The 16,198-nt window shown below is 36.9% G+C and overlaps 3 protein-coding genes and 7 non-coding genes across 15 annotated transcripts; 1 reads left to right on the top strand and 9 right to left on the bottom strand.

The window, feature by feature from the left end:
* Window positions 1–34: 34 nt before the first annotated feature.
* On the bottom strand, window positions 35–9,047 carry LOC111493804 (zinc protease PQQL-like). 2 transcript variants are annotated; one of them, XM_023143659.1, is made up of 21 exons: window positions 8,715–9,047; window positions 7,560–7,817; window positions 7,353–7,478; window positions 7,061–7,198; window positions 6,836–6,970; window positions 6,462–6,719; window positions 6,217–6,354; window positions 6,059–6,128; window positions 5,739–5,952; window positions 5,137–5,242; window positions 4,496–4,729; window positions 3,816–3,980; window positions 3,577–3,726; window positions 3,401–3,492; window positions 2,805–2,886; window positions 2,610–2,693; window positions 2,410–2,526; window positions 2,208–2,318; window positions 1,646–1,726; window positions 726–920; window positions 35–369 (listed from the first exon to the last, which is right to left on the bottom strand). In XM_023143659.1, exons 1-21 carry the CDS (start codon window positions 9,024–9,026, stop codon window positions 295–297), a joined length of 3,141 nt encoding a protein of 1,046 aa, XP_022999427.1. In that variant the 5' UTR covers window positions 9,027–9,047; the 3' UTR covers window positions 35–294. The 2 variants fall into 2 exon arrangements, with proteins under 2 accessions (XP_022999427.1, XP_022999428.1); XM_023143660.1 differs by having other exon boundaries at window positions 7,560–7,806; window positions 8,715–9,046.
* Window positions 9,048–9,343: 296 nt separating this feature from the next.
* On the bottom strand, window positions 9,344–12,567 carry LOC111493834 (histone acetyltransferase type B catalytic subunit-like). 4 transcript variants are annotated; one of them, XR_002720067.1, is made up of 12 exons: window positions 12,401–12,567; window positions 12,258–12,299; window positions 11,805–11,917; window positions 11,611–11,679; window positions 11,412–11,450; window positions 11,246–11,322; window positions 10,994–11,096; window positions 10,573–10,654; window positions 10,312–10,463; window positions 9,525–10,202; window positions 9,447–9,488; window positions 9,344–9,396 (listed from the first exon to the last, which is right to left on the bottom strand). XR_002720067.1 is itself a non-coding variant. In XM_023143717.1 (11 exons), the coding sequence occupies exons 1-10, from the start codon at window positions 12,477–12,479 to the stop codon at window positions 9,546–9,548; spliced, it is 1,413 nt and encodes a 470-aa protein (XP_022999485.1). In that variant the 5' UTR covers window positions 12,480–12,567; the 3' UTR covers window positions 9,441–9,480; window positions 9,517–9,545. The 4 variants fall into 4 exon arrangements, 3 of the variants coding, with proteins under 3 accessions (XP_022999485.1, XP_022999486.1, XP_022999484.1); XM_023143717.1 differs by lacking the exon at window positions 9,344–9,396 and having other exon boundaries at window positions 9,441–9,480; window positions 9,517–10,202; XM_023143718.1 differs by lacking the exon at window positions 9,344–9,396 and having other exon boundaries at window positions 9,448–9,607; window positions 9,641–10,202.
* Window positions 12,568–12,957: 390 nt separating this feature from the next.
* LOC111493869 (60S ribosomal protein L28-1-like) lies at window positions 12,958–15,684 on the bottom strand. 2 transcript variants are annotated; one of them, XM_023143772.1, is made up of 5 exons: window positions 15,579–15,684; window positions 15,210–15,357; window positions 14,830–14,993; window positions 13,135–13,289; window positions 12,958–12,983 (listed from the first exon to the last, which is right to left on the bottom strand). In XM_023143772.1, the coding sequence occupies exons 2-4, from the start codon at window positions 15,355–15,357 to the stop codon at window positions 13,149–13,151; spliced, it is 453 nt and encodes a 150-aa protein (XP_022999540.1). In that variant the 5' UTR covers window positions 15,579–15,684; the 3' UTR covers window positions 12,958–12,983; window positions 13,135–13,148. The 2 variants fall into 2 exon arrangements, with proteins under 2 accessions (XP_022999540.1, XP_022999539.1); XM_023143771.1 differs by lacking the exon at window positions 12,958–12,983 and having other exon boundaries at window positions 13,006–13,289.
* LOC111494044 lies at window positions 13,385–13,478 on the bottom strand. The gene has a single exon (XR_002720109.1). It is a non-coding gene; the product is annotated as a small nucleolar RNA R24 (small nucleolar RNA).
* LOC111494043 lies at window positions 13,658–13,751 on the bottom strand. Its single transcript, XR_002720108.1, has one exon. It is a non-coding gene; the product is annotated as a small nucleolar RNA R24 (small nucleolar RNA).
* Window positions 13,908–14,001, bottom strand: LOC111494058. Its single transcript, XR_002720122.1, has one exon. It is a non-coding gene; the product is annotated as a small nucleolar RNA R24 (small nucleolar RNA).
* Window positions 14,175–14,267, bottom strand: LOC111494041. Its single transcript, XR_002720106.1, has one exon. It is a non-coding gene; the product is annotated as a small nucleolar RNA R24 (small nucleolar RNA).
* On the bottom strand, window positions 14,343–14,435 carry LOC111494042. The gene has a single exon (XR_002720107.1). It is a non-coding gene; the product is annotated as a small nucleolar RNA R24 (small nucleolar RNA).
* On the bottom strand, window positions 14,537–14,629 carry LOC111494057. Its single transcript, XR_002720121.1, has one exon. It is a non-coding gene; the product is annotated as a small nucleolar RNA R24 (small nucleolar RNA).
* A 71-nt stretch (window positions 15,685–15,755) lies between the features above and the next one.
* On the top strand, window positions 15,756–15,827 carry TRNAP-UGG. The gene has a single exon. It is a non-coding gene; the product is annotated as a tRNA-Pro (tRNA).
* Window positions 15,828–16,198: the final 371 nt, after the last annotated feature.

Raw genomic sequence — 16,198 nt, 5'->3', positions numbered from 1 at the left:
GAATGAATGGGTTATAGAGGAAGGAAATGAAGAATGGGCAAATGCAATGATACACACACACAGCTCATTATTATGACTGCCTCTTTCTTTGATAAATCTACACAATAATCTGTTGCAAATATGAGCTGTTTATCAATCAATTTTGCTTCTAAGTCAGTGGAGAAAGGAAAGCTGGATCCCTCCATTTGGAAAGCTCCGTTGATCGATGCCTCATTCTCAATAATTCATCATCACAGTATGTACGCCAGAATTTAAGTTAATACAACAGCAACCAACCGGAAGCGCATCCACTTATCATTTTTTGTTACTGCTCCAATATCTCCACAGGCTAAACGTCAAAACTGCTACACCCGCAACGCCCACTAGAATCTGCTCACCCAAACAAACACACACCCACATATATCTAAATCTTTCCAAACCAATGGAATTGCACAAATATCAACACAAGAAAGAAAGAAAGAATGAATGAATGGCCCTTAAAAGGGAGGTCCAACGTTTTCTATGCAGAATGGTTGCCCACAAGATCAAGGAATCTAAAAGTTCAACCAAAATGGCAATAGGTAAAATCCCGTTCTATAACCATTTCGTTTTTTGTTTTTGAAAATAAGACCTATAAAATTTGTTTTCTACATTTTAGGAGTGTTTTTAAAATTCAAATAAGAAATTGCATGCATTATGACTTTGTGGAGTACAGCAAGTGACAGGAGAACCGGTATGAAACTAACCTTTGCGTCTCTGGCAGGAGATGATAGACCAAGGCGGAAGAATGATTTCAGTTTCTTGAAGCGATATGAACTTGGTAATAGAATTACTGCAGTGTACTGTTTTGTGCATGGAAATGGCAGTATCCTCTGTAGTGCCAACTGTGCCGTCAATGGTGTTAAGGAATTTCTGACATTCAAACGTCCCTCATCCTGGATCTGCTTCAAAACCAGAACAATTTACAAAAGAATTTATGACAACAGGTGGTATATCAATTTATCTCGCTTTGGAGAATGTCATAGTTTACATTTGATGGTCGCATTTCAAGTATATTTTAAACAACTGCATAGGTAGCATAGGTAACGGTTGCAGAGGAGAACGAAGCATTCTTACAAGGGTGAAGAAATCTCTCCCTAGCAGACACATTCTAAAAACCTTGAGGGAAAGCTTGGAAGAGAAAGCCTAAAGAGGACAATATCTGCTAGCGGTGGGCTTGGGCTGTTACAAATGGTATAGAGTCAGACACCAGGCGATATGCCAGCGAGGAAGCTAAACTCAAAGGGGGTGGACACAAGGCGGTGTGCCACCAAGGATATTGGGCACTGAAGGGGGGTGGATTGTGAGGTCCCACATTGATTGGAGAAGGGAACGAGTGCCAGCGAGGACACTGGGCCTCGAAAGAGGGTGGATTGTAAAATCCTACAATGGTGGGGGCGGAGAATGAAACAATCTTTATAAGGGTGTGGAAACCTCTCCGTAGCAGATGCGTTTTTAAAATCTTGAGGGGAAGACCGAAAAGGAAAGCTCAAAGAGGACTATATCTACTAGCGGTAGGCTTTATCAAGAACCCAATTATGATAAATAATGCATCACAAGTGGTGAAAGCCACATTTCATAGATATTTTAAACAAGTGGAAAGAAAAACTCAATAAATGCCACTAACCTCAAAAGAAGTTCCAACATCACCAGAGTATATCCTTGACTGGTAGCTGCGTAGAATCCTGTCCAGCCAGTAATAATTCTCCTGCAAATGAACACCAAAAATCCATAAAATTCCCCCGTCTAAGCATACTGCCACGATATAAACTAGGAACATCTGAAAACCAACTCCTTTTCTTACTGGAAGTTGACATCATAATGGATCATAAACTTTCAAACTACAGTCGTGACAAGTAAGGGTAAATGAAAATAACACCTTGAAGCATGTTCAAGTAGACCTATTTTTTTTTTAATTTGAAGACGAAATTCTCTTTTGAGTATTTCCTTTCCCTTATCCATACCAAATAAAGGAGAGTGGAAGGTGGAGAGAAAAAGAAATGGGAAAAGAGAGAGTGATTCAGAGACTGCAATTTATTGGAGAAGTCAAGCCAAGCGATCATCAAACAAGGCTAAAAGATAGGAAAACAAGTGTTTGGGTGATATTGTGAAACATATCTTGAAGTGGAATGCTATATCTACTAAATCCTTCATCAAGTAATAATAAGTTTTCATAAACGAAAACTAACCTGCAGTCCATTTTCATGAGCCCTCTGCTCAATCTCTAGGATTGACGAAACATCTTGATCTGTAGGCCCTTCTTCTTGAAGACGTAGTATTTCATTCAAAGCAAGATCAACCTTTTAAAAATTTCAGGATCACAAAAATTTGTCAGATAAATTTACTAATGAAAACAAAGTAAAAGAAGGTTGATTGTGAAAATGTATAAACCAGTTTCGATGAGATTTCTGGATCACAAGAAAAGTTTATGCTAATATCACCACGAACAGGACCAATTCTTGAAGGTTTGTTGCCTCCAAGAAATACTGAAACCCCAGCAGAATAGATCTGGAACAGAAAAGTAATCGGCGAATTAAGCAGAAGAATAAAATAAAACAAATACTCAGAAAGCCTACAAAACATATAGAGACCTGTCCATGCTTGAAACGCAGAACTTGCATCATTCTTGTCTCAAGCAATTTGCTCAAAAACCCTACGAAATGAATTTCCTCAACCTGCAATTTGTTTTGAACAAAACACATTACGAACCATTGGGGGGAAAAGTAATAAACAGGACACTTTATTTACAATCTACCCTTCCTTGACAATAAAATGGAAGGAAATACCATGGTTCCATTTGTGAGCTCCACAGGAAAGCATAGTTGTACTGAACACTGGGCTTCAACCATCGGGCTATATACCACTTCTCTACAATGCAAGAACATTAAACGTGCTTAAAGAAAGGGAAATCCCACAATAATGTAATAAATTATGAACCAAAAAAATGCAAATACACTCTAGACGACTTCTATCAGATCCCACATCAGTTGGGGAGGAGAACGAAGCGTTTTTTATAAGAGTGTGAAAACCTCTCGCTAGGACGCATTTTAAAAACCTTGAGGGGAAACCCAAAAGGAAAAGTCCAAAGAGGACAGTATCTGCTAGTGGTGGGCTTGGGCTGTTACAACTTCTATGTGGCACCTTAGCTAACAACATAACACCTATGTAACACCTTAACTAACAACATATGAGAAGAAGAAAAGAAAGAAAGAAAGGAAAACAGAGGCATTGCATGGGAAACAGAAGGCGAATCATTGTTCTTTTAGTTTTGTTTTGACTACCCTCCCTCCCCACTGATTAATTATATCACACATTTGGTGAACATGTTTTTTTTTTTTTCCCTATAATCAATGTGTTTGAATACAAGGTTAGTGCATTGTACCGAACTATGCTTGTAGGAAAAGTGAATGGCAAGCCTTTTAGGTCATCACGATTGAAGTTCATAATAGGCTCAGGAGGCTTTGGTATTCCACCCTGATTAAAGAAATCAAAACGTTACTGAACCTGAACGACAAAGGTTGCTATGTGTAAGCAGAAAGAATATAAGGCTACACATACCAAATATTGCTGTATTAAAGGAAGTGCTATAGAAGGATTGATGTTCCCCACAACTACAACAGTAAAGTTGGATGGATCTCTGAAGCAATTGTTGAAATATTCACAGGCCTTTTGTGGATCAACTTTTTGAAGGTCACTTAACCTAATTGGCTGGAGAATAAGAAATAAAAATTCAACATGATAATACAATAGAAAAAAATAATAATAATAAATTTTTTAAAGCAGGGTAACGAGCATACCCTAAAAAAATATGAGTTTCCATAATTAAGCTCCTTCACACGGTTTGCAAATGCAGTATAAGGATCCCTCTCCTGAGCACGCACAGCTTCTTCTGCCATCTGCATAACAATTTTGACATCCTCCTCTCCTGGTGTCACATTTGTTGTGAATAATTGATAAACAAGCTGTGCAGAGAAACAGAATGTCAAAAAATGGTCTAAGGGGAAATTTCTTTATAATCAATGCTTCTGAAAGTACGCTAATTTAAATTAGAATCGTGAAATAAGCTGCTCGAACATTGACTGAATCCTTCACATAAAGATTAAAAGTTCGTCGACCCTCATTGACTAGGCACAGTCAGCAGCTAAATCATAAAAGATTATTTGTTTTGATAAGGCAGTCCTATTATATTAGTTGTAAGGCAATATGCATGACAAACAATAAACATAAATGTAAAGAGCAGTGAATAGAATAAGAAATAGTTGACCCAGAACTGAAATCAAGAAAAAGATTTGGAGATATATGTCCATGCACGAGCAGGAATCATAGAGAAAAATCCACATATGATGAAGGAAAATTTGGAACATAGAAGTGGTCCAAGGGGACATATATGTTTAATCATCTTGGAAAAAATATTTTTATTGTGTTTTTCATTTAAAGGCTACAAAATAAGTAATGGAGATGAAAACAGGAAACAAACCTGCATGGCAGTTTCCAGATCCGACGGTGAACAATCACCAGAAAAGGTTCTCATGTATGCTCCAAGCTTTGTACCAACTTCAGCTCTCTTACCAGCCAGTATATCCATTAGTACAGAAGGTCGATAACCAAACACTCCGATTTCTCCCGCGATGGTTGAACCCATCGAGCAAGAACTATACTCTCTCTCTGGGAGTTCAGATAAGGCCCCATAAGAGAACCCTGTAAATATTACCTGTTAAGATAAAATGGTATGTTAGATGTACAGGAGAAACTTAGACTAAGAAGGAGCAATAGAAGATAATCTATTCAAATTTAGTGGACCATTGCATCTGAGAAATAATATTAACAGATTTACGAAAAGAACTAAAGTAAAAACAGATCCATACTTTTCGTGCTTTCACAATCTCTTCAAGTATGATATAACCTTCTAAGCCGATATACGTTATGGACTAAATCCCTAAATAGGGTACAAGCAAACTGCTCTCTGAATTTTATCCCCTCGGGTGTTAGGAAGGGGACAGTAAAATTTATCATGTCAAAGATGGTTGTAATGTCATCAGCAAATATTAAGTTGACATTGATTGGTTCATTGCTAGTAAAACTAGCAGCAGAAATTACTATATCAGATAAACAAGGTACCTGATCATCAAGAAAGTCTGTACACTTATAGCAAACTCGCATGCCATTTGATAGAAATATTTCGGTAGCTCCAATGTTAGGATATTCTTGCTGCTGCAAAATGTTCCTGAAATATTATCACAAAAGTGTAGTTACCACACCATTATAACAATAATAACTGAAAGTTTCCTAGTGAACATCTGAATTCAAACCTTCAAAAGTGAGGAGTTTTTCATAAGGAATTAAACAAAATTAAGAACATGCATTACTCTTTATATGATTAAACAAAATAGCATTCTAATTTTCTTTCTGAAAACATTTTTATGAACTACCACGGGATAACATGCAGATCTAATGTTACTGAATATGTTGAAATCACTATTCACGAACTTGGAACGATTTTCCATTCTATTAGCTGTCATGGAAAAAAAATGAAATTTTAAACAATAGTTATTCATACACGGTTTTATTGAGTTCCATAGAACTTATGTATATACACATGAAAAACAGTTCTCAAACAAGTTCCATATTAGATGACAAATCAGTAAGGATGCGAGACCCAAGGGTATTGAGATTTTAATGTTTCAACATGGACAATGCAGGGTTATAAAAATTATAGATACCCTGGATTTGGCATGGTAGTGACAATTTCCTCGGGGATATGTTCTTCGTCCCAAGGAGGAATGCTTCTTTCTTTCTCAAGAGAATTGATATTCATGACAACATTTTTTAAACCGTCAACGGTAGCAGAAGCACGTGGCTCTATTATCTTGATGACGCAGCTGCACAATGATGTTAACTTTGCTGAATACTTAGATACTTCTGACGCTGATATATCTATGAGGAGAAGTAATACCCCAGAGAAAAAATGACGGTTGTATTAGATAATGCATCACAGAAAACTAAACATTATTAGATTTTACGGAGAAAAACAAACACTAACGAGGTAGAAGAGTTTTTTGGAGCTGGGCCTCATACTCAATCCCAACTACAGGTTCATTTCTTAAAAAATGCTGCTCAAAAAAACAAGATATTACATCAGAAATAGTGATATACATTAACATACACCATATCTCATTATAAATCTTAACATCAACGCACCTGCAAATATTCATCTCGCAAGTTTGTTGATTGCATCTGATCACGTTCCAAATAGGCAGACTCAATCTCTGACATCAGTAGGGCTCGAACTATAGATATTTCACGTTCTGAAAACCCATGAAGTCGTACTCTTGCAACCTGAAGCAAAATGGGACATGGGTAATTGAATGCATATATCATTATAAGAAGAATATCACACTAAAAGAGGAAGATGTTGAAGTTTAAGTCAGAGCACACAGCCATACCTCAGTCAGCATAGATTCCAGTGCCTTTACAGTTCCTTTTTCCTTGCAGGATGAGCTCATTATAAAAGCTTTCAGTGGAAGAACAACAGGATCTGCTGCAGCTGAGCATGAAAAAAATGGAGGATCCTTGCCACGAGATATTTTGAAAAACCTTTGATTTAGTGCCTGAAGGAACATGGATTCTACAAGTAAATTTCTGTAGTCTCTCACAGTCTTCAGCTCATCTGCTACCATTTTGTAACTTATCATAACAGCTGACTATTACCAAAACAAAAAACAAAAAGAAAAAATTAGTAAATCATTTCAGATGCCAAATTGTTGAGCTCGTAACTCTGCAATAATAATTTTGCACCATGGTTTAACGGTGAACTAACCCCAGCAGCTTCAGATTCAACAAAACAGGAAAAACATGGCTCGTCACGTGATGGAATTGGAAATGTTGGTACATGGGGAGGTTCACATGCAGATTGTATATGTCCGAAATGATCTTTTATCAGCTCAACCACGCTCTAAAGATGTAGGGTCACCATTAGATATTTTCAAATGGAAACATTCTCTTGTCATTTCAATACAAAAACTTGTACACGGATAAAACAAACCTGAGTATCAGGAAAGTCTCCAACTGCGATCACAGCCATATTATGCAGATCATACCACTTCCTGTAAAATTTCTTCACAGTCTCAGCAGACACAGTTTTAATTACCTTTTCCAAGCCAATTGGTAATCGCTCAGCATACTGACATCACCCAAGTACAGCATTAGAGACAGCATAAAACACATAACACGGAAGTAAAGAAAATATTACTACTTAGATAATTAGTCCTGAACAGAAAAGTAAAGAACGGTAAAAATAAAGATGAATGGATCAATGGAAAATCAAGGAACACTACCTTTGAACCTTCCATCATCAGAGCCCAATGTGCGTCCTGCATCCTCCCCGTAGCATTGCGGTTCCCCCTGAATTCTTCCATAACAGCTCCTCTTTCTTTTTCCAAATCATCTTGAGAAACTCGAATCTTTGTAAAAGGCGGGTAGTCAGCAAAGAGAAATTTCAATGGGAGAGAAAAAAATGTGAAGGGGATAACCAACCAAGGTACCTCAGAACTGAACTCAGCAAGTATTGATATGGCTTGAGATAACAGTCCTGGCTTATCAACTGGCACGAATAACTCATATACTGTGTCATCAGCAGATGTGGCAGCATTTTGACAAGCTCCAAATTCTGCTCCTATACTTTCAAGAAACTTGACAATATCATGATTTGTATATTTCTTTGTGGCACTGAATGCAAGGTGCTCAACTATATGAGCAACTCCACGTTCATCCTCCTCTTCCAGAACTGATCTGTCAGAAGCCTGATAATTCAGCTTGTTTCACTAGTATGTCTGTGACTAATTTATATACTTTAGTTTGAATGACAAGAAAAATAATCTAATTAAGAATCTGACATGATGATTGTATGGATATGCGAACATATTAATGTTAAAACTAAACAAAGCAAAGATTATTTCTTTTAGTACTTGAAGCATAGGAGTATAAGTTTATGTCATTAGTACACTTCTAATCCAAAATTTTGACCATTACCGTCTCTAATTCATCTGGGTTTTTAGCCATTAATCAAGCTTCAACTGTGTTCCACCATTATCACTTTGTTCTTTGCAGAAGTAAGAGATCGGTTTGGCACATATACCTTGAGCGCCAGTATAATAACTAGCTTTGGTGGGCACTTTAGGACGTGTTCGCCTTTAGTTTTATTTGGCCTAATAGTTTAAAGAACTCAATCTTCCAGCTTCTGTAGGACCAGAGAGATTATTTGGGTTTCCAGAATCTATGCTGTTTTTTGAAAGATGCGGATTCCTAAATCATTGACGCTCTCTTAAGGAAGGTATTTGCAGAATTTATGTTTCCCGATGATTATCAACGAAATTTTGTTTTTATGAAAAGAAAAAGATATCAATGGACTACAGAGTACTCCAAGGCGAGCAAGTTATTGAATAAGTTGACAACGAAGCATCGATTATATGAAAAACCATTAATCTTTTGTAAATGTCGATTGATCAAAAATTAGTAAATCAAATCCATGTTCTCTACAGAAAGACATCGCACGCAACATTTCATTCTCATAAACTGATCGACATTTCATTAAGAATCCGTAATCCCTAGGTATAATTCAATTTGATATCACACTAATCCTTCTAAGTGTCGTAACTTTGGGAGGATTCGATACCGAAAGTAGACTAGGAAGCAATTACCCGGCCTTGACAGCAAGCGCAAGAGCCGCTCTCATTCTCGGCTTCGAATTGCATCGAACATAATAACACAATCCATTGTCGAGCTTGCCATATTCGACACCATACGGCTTCTCGGCCAGGACGGCGTTCAAATCGACGCTCACCAATTTGAGGGACCTGAATCGATGTTTCTTCGGTATCTGTGAAGTCTCCGCAGGAAGCAAATCCATGTCTGTGTCTGTCCCTCAAGTCCCAGATTCTGGGCGGAGGAGAACAACAACAACAACGAAGAGGGAGGAAACTTAAGGCCGTAAAGAAAAGAGGAAGAAGCATGTGGAAGCTTTGTAATCGGGTTTCGACGGGGGCCCAGTTCTACATATATGTTATATATATATATATATATATGTTAGATTTTACTCAATTTGGAGCTCAATGGGTCAAAGTCAATGGAGAGCTCGCACTGTTTCAATGGCAGAAATGGCAATGGAAACAATCTTGATTCTCATAATCATTTCACTTGCGGCAATTGTTTGAATAAGACACTTTTCTTTAGGTAAAATATTGTCGTGAAAAGAGATTAAACAATCAACCCATGATAAACTCCATAAATTTTAGATCTTGGATATCAAGACAGTAAAAAAATTTATTGGATCAAAGTTAGATTATAATAAATGTAAAATACAACAATTAAACCATACATTATATCATAAATATTAAAGCTGAACTGCATGAATGGAAATTTAAATCTATCATTTTTAGCGAATGTTCATTTCCAGTTAATCAGAGGGACGGATTATAAATAAATAAGCTACTGTTTCAGTTAGACAGATTTTTGTGAAAAGAGAGCTCCATCTAGATCGGTTTTGAAATGCTTCGGATTTGATCCGAAGATACCTTCTGTGCAATTAACTTGATTTCTTTCACTCTATCATCTACTAACTTCTTGAGCTGTTCCGCTTGATTAGCTCGTGATTCCTCCATCTCGACACCAGTTGCATTGTTCGTTGATCTGAACATCACGAACGACATCTCTTGATCATAATCGGTAGGAACATCAACCAATTGCTTCCCTTCTGCGTCTGTGGTTTCACCTATCAAATCATCTCGCATTCGACTTGAAACTGCAAGAATAAAATCCTCCATGTGCTTGTCGTGTTCGATACCTAGATAGATTAGTATCTCCCAACAGTGTAAGAACTGTTCCTTTGTAATTTTCAATCTTTTCCTAACAGCTTCAATAGCCTCAGGTGACGGTAAAAGTGGAGGGAAGGAGATCTTCTTTGATAGCTTTCCGAGTTTAAATTGCGAAATGGCAGAACAGACAGCCTCTTCGATGGGGCTGAATCCCTGCAGACGTTTAACATCGATGCAAGTTCGCAACTGCTGTAGCTTACTTATTGGCTCTTCAATGGTGAAGTCGTAAACATTTTCCGATATTGCAACGTTATTCAGAACCTCCAAAAGAAAACATCCAAACCCCTTACACTGGTAAGGCGGGAGTATAAGCATCTGAACAAATGCAAGGCATCAGTAAATGGATGTGCAAGGACAATGACGATAAATGAACGCATAACAACCACAATTCCTTCACCAAACTCAGCTCCAGAAAGTACTAAACCTGACTCAGACGCAAACGAGAACTATCGGGATAGTGGTAGAAACGATAAAGGGCAGCAAATCCAAGCAGTCGAGGATGAGTTTGACCATTGTTCTTTTGAGAAAGAACATACAATTCCCATCTTGGATCAGTGACATCGATCGGGCTGCTGCCTAAATAAATCATACACAAAAAACCCTATGCTTACTCGGTATCTGAAACATTAAAACAAATTTCCAATGACAAAATTAAATGAGATATCAAAAATAAGGGATGAAATACCATCAATAAGAAGAAGAGCAAGAGGTACCAAACGACTGTAGAGGTTTCTTCCAGCCATCTTATCCATAGGCAATCGGATCACCTGGATCAGAAGGTAATCAGACAAACCATGAAACTTGGCATTCATCTGGACACTAAATAGCAACGAACTTTGAAGTAATATAAAGAAGGATGCATGGGATAGGTCATTGCCTACAACGATATAGAATGGTATAACGACACAAACGTTATAGTTTTTTCTCAAACAAGATCCAAATTAACGTACTGCCAAAAATCTATGAGGAAAAAGGCTTGTAAAATTACAGAGAAATAAGAATCTGAGAATGAAAAAGGCATACACAACTTGAAGCAGCACCACGAAAACATCTGAGACAAATTTTCACTGTAACAGAGTAACATAGAACTCAAACAGGAAAAGCACCTCCAAATCAGAATTGGCTGCTTGTAAATGAAACTTAGCCTCGTTAAATTGCCCATTGGAGGAAGCTTTAGGATGTAATACTTCTCCATCAGCAACAACGGATCTGCAGTATAGTTAACAATGGGAACAATACATTATCTGATAAGATACAAACCAAAATGACAAGACGAGGACAACAGAGTACAATGTCAAGGTTTAAAAAAAGCACACAGAAGATTCAATGAAAAAAATGTAACAGAGATTGAGAATTACCCAATAAAATTGACATCCTTTGAAAAAGTTTGAAGGAAGTCATCTTTGTTGTCCACAAGGGTCTCAGCAAATATATTCTGTTAAAGAGCAGTGTTTAATTATCAGAACAATCCTTCAAGTACCAGTAAATGATTGGATTCTAAATCATGTACTTCAAGATGCTCACCTGAAGTGCAGACTTCAGATCTGTAATGCCCTTACCACCCTATAACAAGCATCAAAAACATTTACACTCCTAAATGCCCAAAAATAGAAGAACAGGAAGAACTATTGCATTCAGAGAGGAACAAGAACAAAGAGTGAGAGAGGGTAACCTAATCAAATCAGATTAACATAAAGGGTCATGTAAACATTGAAGCACTTACATCAGATGTGCTCTCGAAAACAATGTCAGCGTAGGCATGAAATGAGGCAATGCTGAACCATACAGTGATCTGCAATAAACATAGAATTTCAGAATACAGCCAGCGCCATCCTATATCCATTTTAGATAAATATATCATTCCACATATGCTACGAGCGAAAAGATTTACTCTAAACTACGGATGCAAGCGTTTACCTTCAAACCTGGGTAACCATAAATCTTTCCATCCTCATCTTCAAAGAAGCTGATCAAGTCAACTGGGTCAATGCAAAGACTGTCTGTACTTCCCACTTCCTCTTTCGTAGAAACTGCAAGAATGCATAAACATAGAAATAGAGAAAAAAAATTACCCAAACTAGTTGAACTAAGTAATCATTTTCTTGCAACACCAAGCATTGGATTTCAAACCAAACCAATTCATGCACGTACTTCGTCTCTAAACAGAGAGTGCAGAAATAATTTTGAATTTATAACCCAACTCAGTACACGTCTCTTATAGCTTAATTTAACGGAACCACATGAACTCTAAAACATACACGGAGTTAAAAAGTGTCCGCGAAACGGGAAAAACTATTTCAAACGAAGCACAGGCAAATCCAAACAAAATTACCCTTGAATAAAACTGCGCAGAAAGGGAAATAGTCATACCCAGATAGATTTTGATGCAATCTTTCGCGGGAATACCAGTATCTGCGCGAGAGCCAGAGATACAAAGAGAAAAGGGAACATGTTCCAGTGAGCAACCAAGGGAGGGAGAAGCTGAAAACTAACGAAATGAGAAGAGAAGTTACCGATGTTGGAGAAGGCAACGCGACGTTTTTTCTTATTGTCGGGGCGTGGATCAGCAGAGGGTTGCTGCTTCTGACCCATCTTGGATTAGGGTTTACTGAGCGGGAATAATGAAGAGGAGGCGCGGGAAATTCGTCCGGACAAACCGAAATATCTGAGCTCTCACACCTACATTATACATTGGAAGGAACACCGCACCATTCGGGGCGACCCATCGGGTTCACGGATCTCATACGGCTCATTCGTTTTCCCCTAATATTATTTTTACTTTTTGTATCGATTTAATTTTTTCAATGTATCTAAGATATTAATTTCATGTTTTTAATATTTTTAATATTTTAAATTCAAGATTTTAAAAAACAATTGATCATTTAAATATAACCTCAAATTTTATGTCCTTCAGTAACCTCAAAAAATTAATTTAATACTTCAAAATTAATTGTGGAATAAATAGAGTTCATATGAAGAGAGCTTTTAATTCATGAACGAGTCATGACTTAATTTCTAAATGATTAAAAAAGAATTTTAAGAGGAAGAACATGTCAAAAATCCAAGGGGGCTCAAAAAGAAGAAACCAAAATTTAGTATAATCTCTTGAATGAACAAAAATCCAAATGGCAGGATGCTCAAATATAAAACCAAAATATAAAAAGTTGAATGAAAAGCCCTGCAAATGGGGGGGCTCGGTTTAGAACATTGGAAACAGGGTATTATAAAAAGGGGGCTCAAATAGAAGAAACCATCGTTCTTTCACTTCCTACCGCGGGTCCTAACAGCTTGCCTGTTCCTCTTCTTGACACCTGACTTGGCAATTTTGAGGCTCCTGTGAACTGCACTTAGCTTTGCAAGGGCAGCCTTCTTCAAGTCCGGTCGGTAGTAATTGTCAGCCACCTGAAAATCAATAACTACTCCAAATTAGAGACACATCTAATTACTATTAATATAAAGAAAAAAAAATACACAGATGTAGTACAATAGCACGAATTAGAGCTCAGAAGCCAAGCGTAACAAAAAGATTTCATTGAAGATGCCACTACGAAAGTGGCAGCATCTTACATGTTAGCAGCTCATCATCGCAGTAACAGTTTCAACTTTCTAGTGTAGCATAATATCAGTCAGCTCAAGCTTAAAAAATGCTACATCCAAGATATCCAATCAAGCAAAGCACTACGAAAGTGATTAAGCAAAGCACTCAGAGATCCACCAATCAAGCAAAGCACAATAAAAGCTCGAAGTTGTTTACATCCTAAGAGTAAATTAATGCTCAGAAGCCAAGCGTAACAAAAAAATTGCATTGAAGATGCCACTACGAAAGTAACCGCTTCTTACATGTTAGCAGCTCATCATCACATAACAGTTAATATATTAGCTGAAGTTTGATATTATGCTAAGAGGAAGATATGGGAAATAACATGAAAAAAAAAAATTGAGGAATATAATCAAAGACCAAATCAAGCAAAGCAAAGCTAATACAAAAGATCGAAATTGTTTTCATGCAAGAGGAGAGTTAATGCTCAGAAGCCAAGCGTAACAAAAAGATTGCACTGAAGATGCCACTAAAAAAGTGACCCCTTCTTACATGTTAGCAGCTCATCATAGCAGTAAGAGTTAACGTTTGTCCGCCCCTAGAGTTTTCATATCAACTGAAGTTGGATATTATGCTACACGAGGAAGTTATTCAAAATTACATGAATAAAAGTGTCGAGGAACATAATCAGAGATCCAAACAAACAAAGCATATTTAAGAGATCGAAATTGTTTTCATCTAAGAGAACTGTTGCTCAGAAGCCAAGCGTAACAAAAAGATTGCATCAAAGATGCCACTACGAAAGTGACCCTTCTTACATGTTAGCATCTCATCATAGCAGCAACAGTTAGAATTGTTCAATAACTTGTAAGGCAAATTTATGTTGTTCGAATTTGTTTTCATCTAAAAGTAGAATTGATGCTCAGAAGCCAAGCGTAACAAAAAAATTGCATCGAAGATTCCACTACGAAAGTGACCCTTCTTACATGTTAGCAGCTCATCATCGCAGCAAGAGTAAAAGTTAAAAAGTTCGCCCACCCCTAGTTGTTGCTTTAATGTCAACAGAAGTTTGATATTATGCTATACGAGAAAGTAACAGAAAATGGAAAATTGTGCTCAGAAGCCAAGCGTAACAAATATATTTCATCAAAGATGCCACTACAAAAGTAGCTCTTCTTATATGTTAGCTTCTCATCACTGCAACAATGCACATTCAGTTTCACATTCAAATCAATAACGAACCTCGAAGAAACTACAAAACAGAAATGATTTATTGACTACTCATTGAACACATTCATATCAATGCACATTATGTAACACAATAATGTCCTGATGGTTCGCACTAAGCACGATTAATGACAACTACAAACAGAACTGACAAAAAAATAAGGAGAGGCATGTTACCTGATTAGTCACAGCCTTGGCCATACTTGGAAATTCCTTCCTCATAACTGATTTGTTGAGCAAACTCGCGGGTTTATTCTGCTTCTTTCTCTTTGTTGTCGCAAGCAATACAGACAAATCTTTGCCTCCTGGCTGAATAGTCACTGTCTTCTTGTTGGCCAACCCTGAAAGGGCACCCAAAGAAAGTTCCATCAAAAAATTAGTAATAAACCCAACACATTAGAACAAAAACCAAAATGCCAATCGTCTCCGAGGTAAAACTGGTTAAAGGGGTCAACGAGATGAAGACAGATCGTGAATGTAGAGGAGCAGATATCTTCCTCATAATTAAACAATGGTACTAAGAAAAAATGGAGACAGATTACTGATTAGAATCTTACCGGAATGCTTGTAGGAGTTGAGGTTGTAGAGGTTGTTAGGCTCTTTGCTGAATTGAACACCAGCACTGCCTCTGCCAAATTCTTTGACGAGGAAACAACTGTTCTTCTTAACGATTTCCCAAACTAACTGACCCGGAACGTTCGCCATCTACATGAGATTTAAAAAATAATAATATTAACTATTAGAACAACTAATCCGATGAACAAGAAACAAATATATTCCGAAGATTGATAACGCAGATCAGCAACAAATGTAAGTATGCCAGATGAAATGAGACGACCACAATTGAAATCAGAAAAAATGGGTCAAAATCTGAATGAAGACGACGAAAATAAAAGAGAAAATAAGATCTCAAAGAACGAACGGACCAGCGCTGCAAAAAGTCGGAGAGAGATGCAGAAACAGAAGAGAGTTCGCTGGTTCCGTCTGCCGCTTATTGAGCCCCAACTGATCCTTATATGGTGAAAAACTTCACTGAAAAACCCTAGAAATTTTCAATATATTTACTCATATATATATTTACTAACTCCCTCAATAACGTTCAAGGGCGTTTGGTCTAGTGGTATGATTCTCGCTTTGGGTGCGAGAGGTCCCGAGTTCGATTCTCGGAACGCCCCTTCTTTTTACATTTACCTTCTTTTGTTTCAACACTATCTCATTTATTTTTTTAACTTTTTATACCATATAAAGTATTATCTAAAAAAATATACACTTTATGCTTTTTTTTTCTTTTATGAAGTTGATTAAACAACGACAAAACTATTCAACTTAATATATAATTTAAGTTAGAAAGATTAAAATGAGAAAAGTCAACTATATTCAATCACTTCATTTGCAACTAAGACAATGGTAAATTTGATCTCCATGTAGAATTCGAAGTTCAATTATTGGTGTATATTATATAATTTTTTTTTACAATTCCTTACAAAAAAAAAAAAAAAAAAAAAAAAAAAAAAAAAAAAAAAAAAAAAAAAAAAAAAAAAAAAAA

The sequence above is a fragment of the Cucurbita maxima genome, unplaced genomic scaffold (assembly GCF_002738345.1).
Source record: "Cucurbita maxima cultivar Rimu unplaced genomic scaffold, Cmax_1.0 Cma_Scf00019, whole genome shotgun sequence".
NCBI classification, from domain to species: domain Eukaryota; kingdom Viridiplantae; phylum Streptophyta; class Magnoliopsida; order Cucurbitales; family Cucurbitaceae; genus Cucurbita; species Cucurbita maxima.
The sequence above is the reverse complement of the archived record's forward strand: the minus strand, read 5'-3'. Positions and strand labels throughout refer to the sequence as shown.

Coding starts and splice junctions, on each gene's coding strand:
- LOC111493804 (XM_023143659.1), bottom strand. CDS start 9,026: ATGCTTCTTCCTCTTTTCTTTACGGCCTTAAGTTTCCTCCCTCTTCGT. Junction 2,887..3,400: donor TTTCCTACAAGCATAGTTCG/GTACAATGCACT, acceptor CTTGCATTGTAG/AGAAGTGGTATATAGCCCGA. Junction 1,727..2,207: donor CTCATGAAAATGGACTGCAG/GTTAGTTTTCGT, acceptor GTTCATTTGCAG/GAGAATTATTACTGGCTGGA.
- LOC111493834 (XM_023143717.1), bottom strand. CDS start 12,479: ATGGGTCAGAAGCAGCAACCCTCTGCTGATCCACGCCCCGACAATAAG. Junction 10,655..10,993: donor CAGCCAATTCTGATTTGGAG/GTGCTTTTCCTG, acceptor CTTCTGATCCAG/GTGATCCGATTGCCTATGGA. Junction 10,203..10,311: donor CTCGTTTGCGTCTGAGTCAG/GTTTAGTACTTT, acceptor GCATTTGTTCAG/ATGCTTATACTCCCGCCTTA.
- LOC111493869 (XM_023143772.1), bottom strand. CDS start 15,357: ATGGCGAACGTTCCGGGTCAGTTAGTTTGGGAAATCGTTAAGAAGAAC. Junction 14,994..15,209: donor CAACTCCTACAAGCATTCCG/GTAAGATTCTAA, acceptor GTGCCCTTTCAG/GGTTGGCCAACAAGAAGACA. Junction 13,290..14,829: donor CCAAGGCTGTGACTAATCAG/GTAACATGCCTC, acceptor ATTGATTTTCAG/GTGGCTGACAATTACTACCG.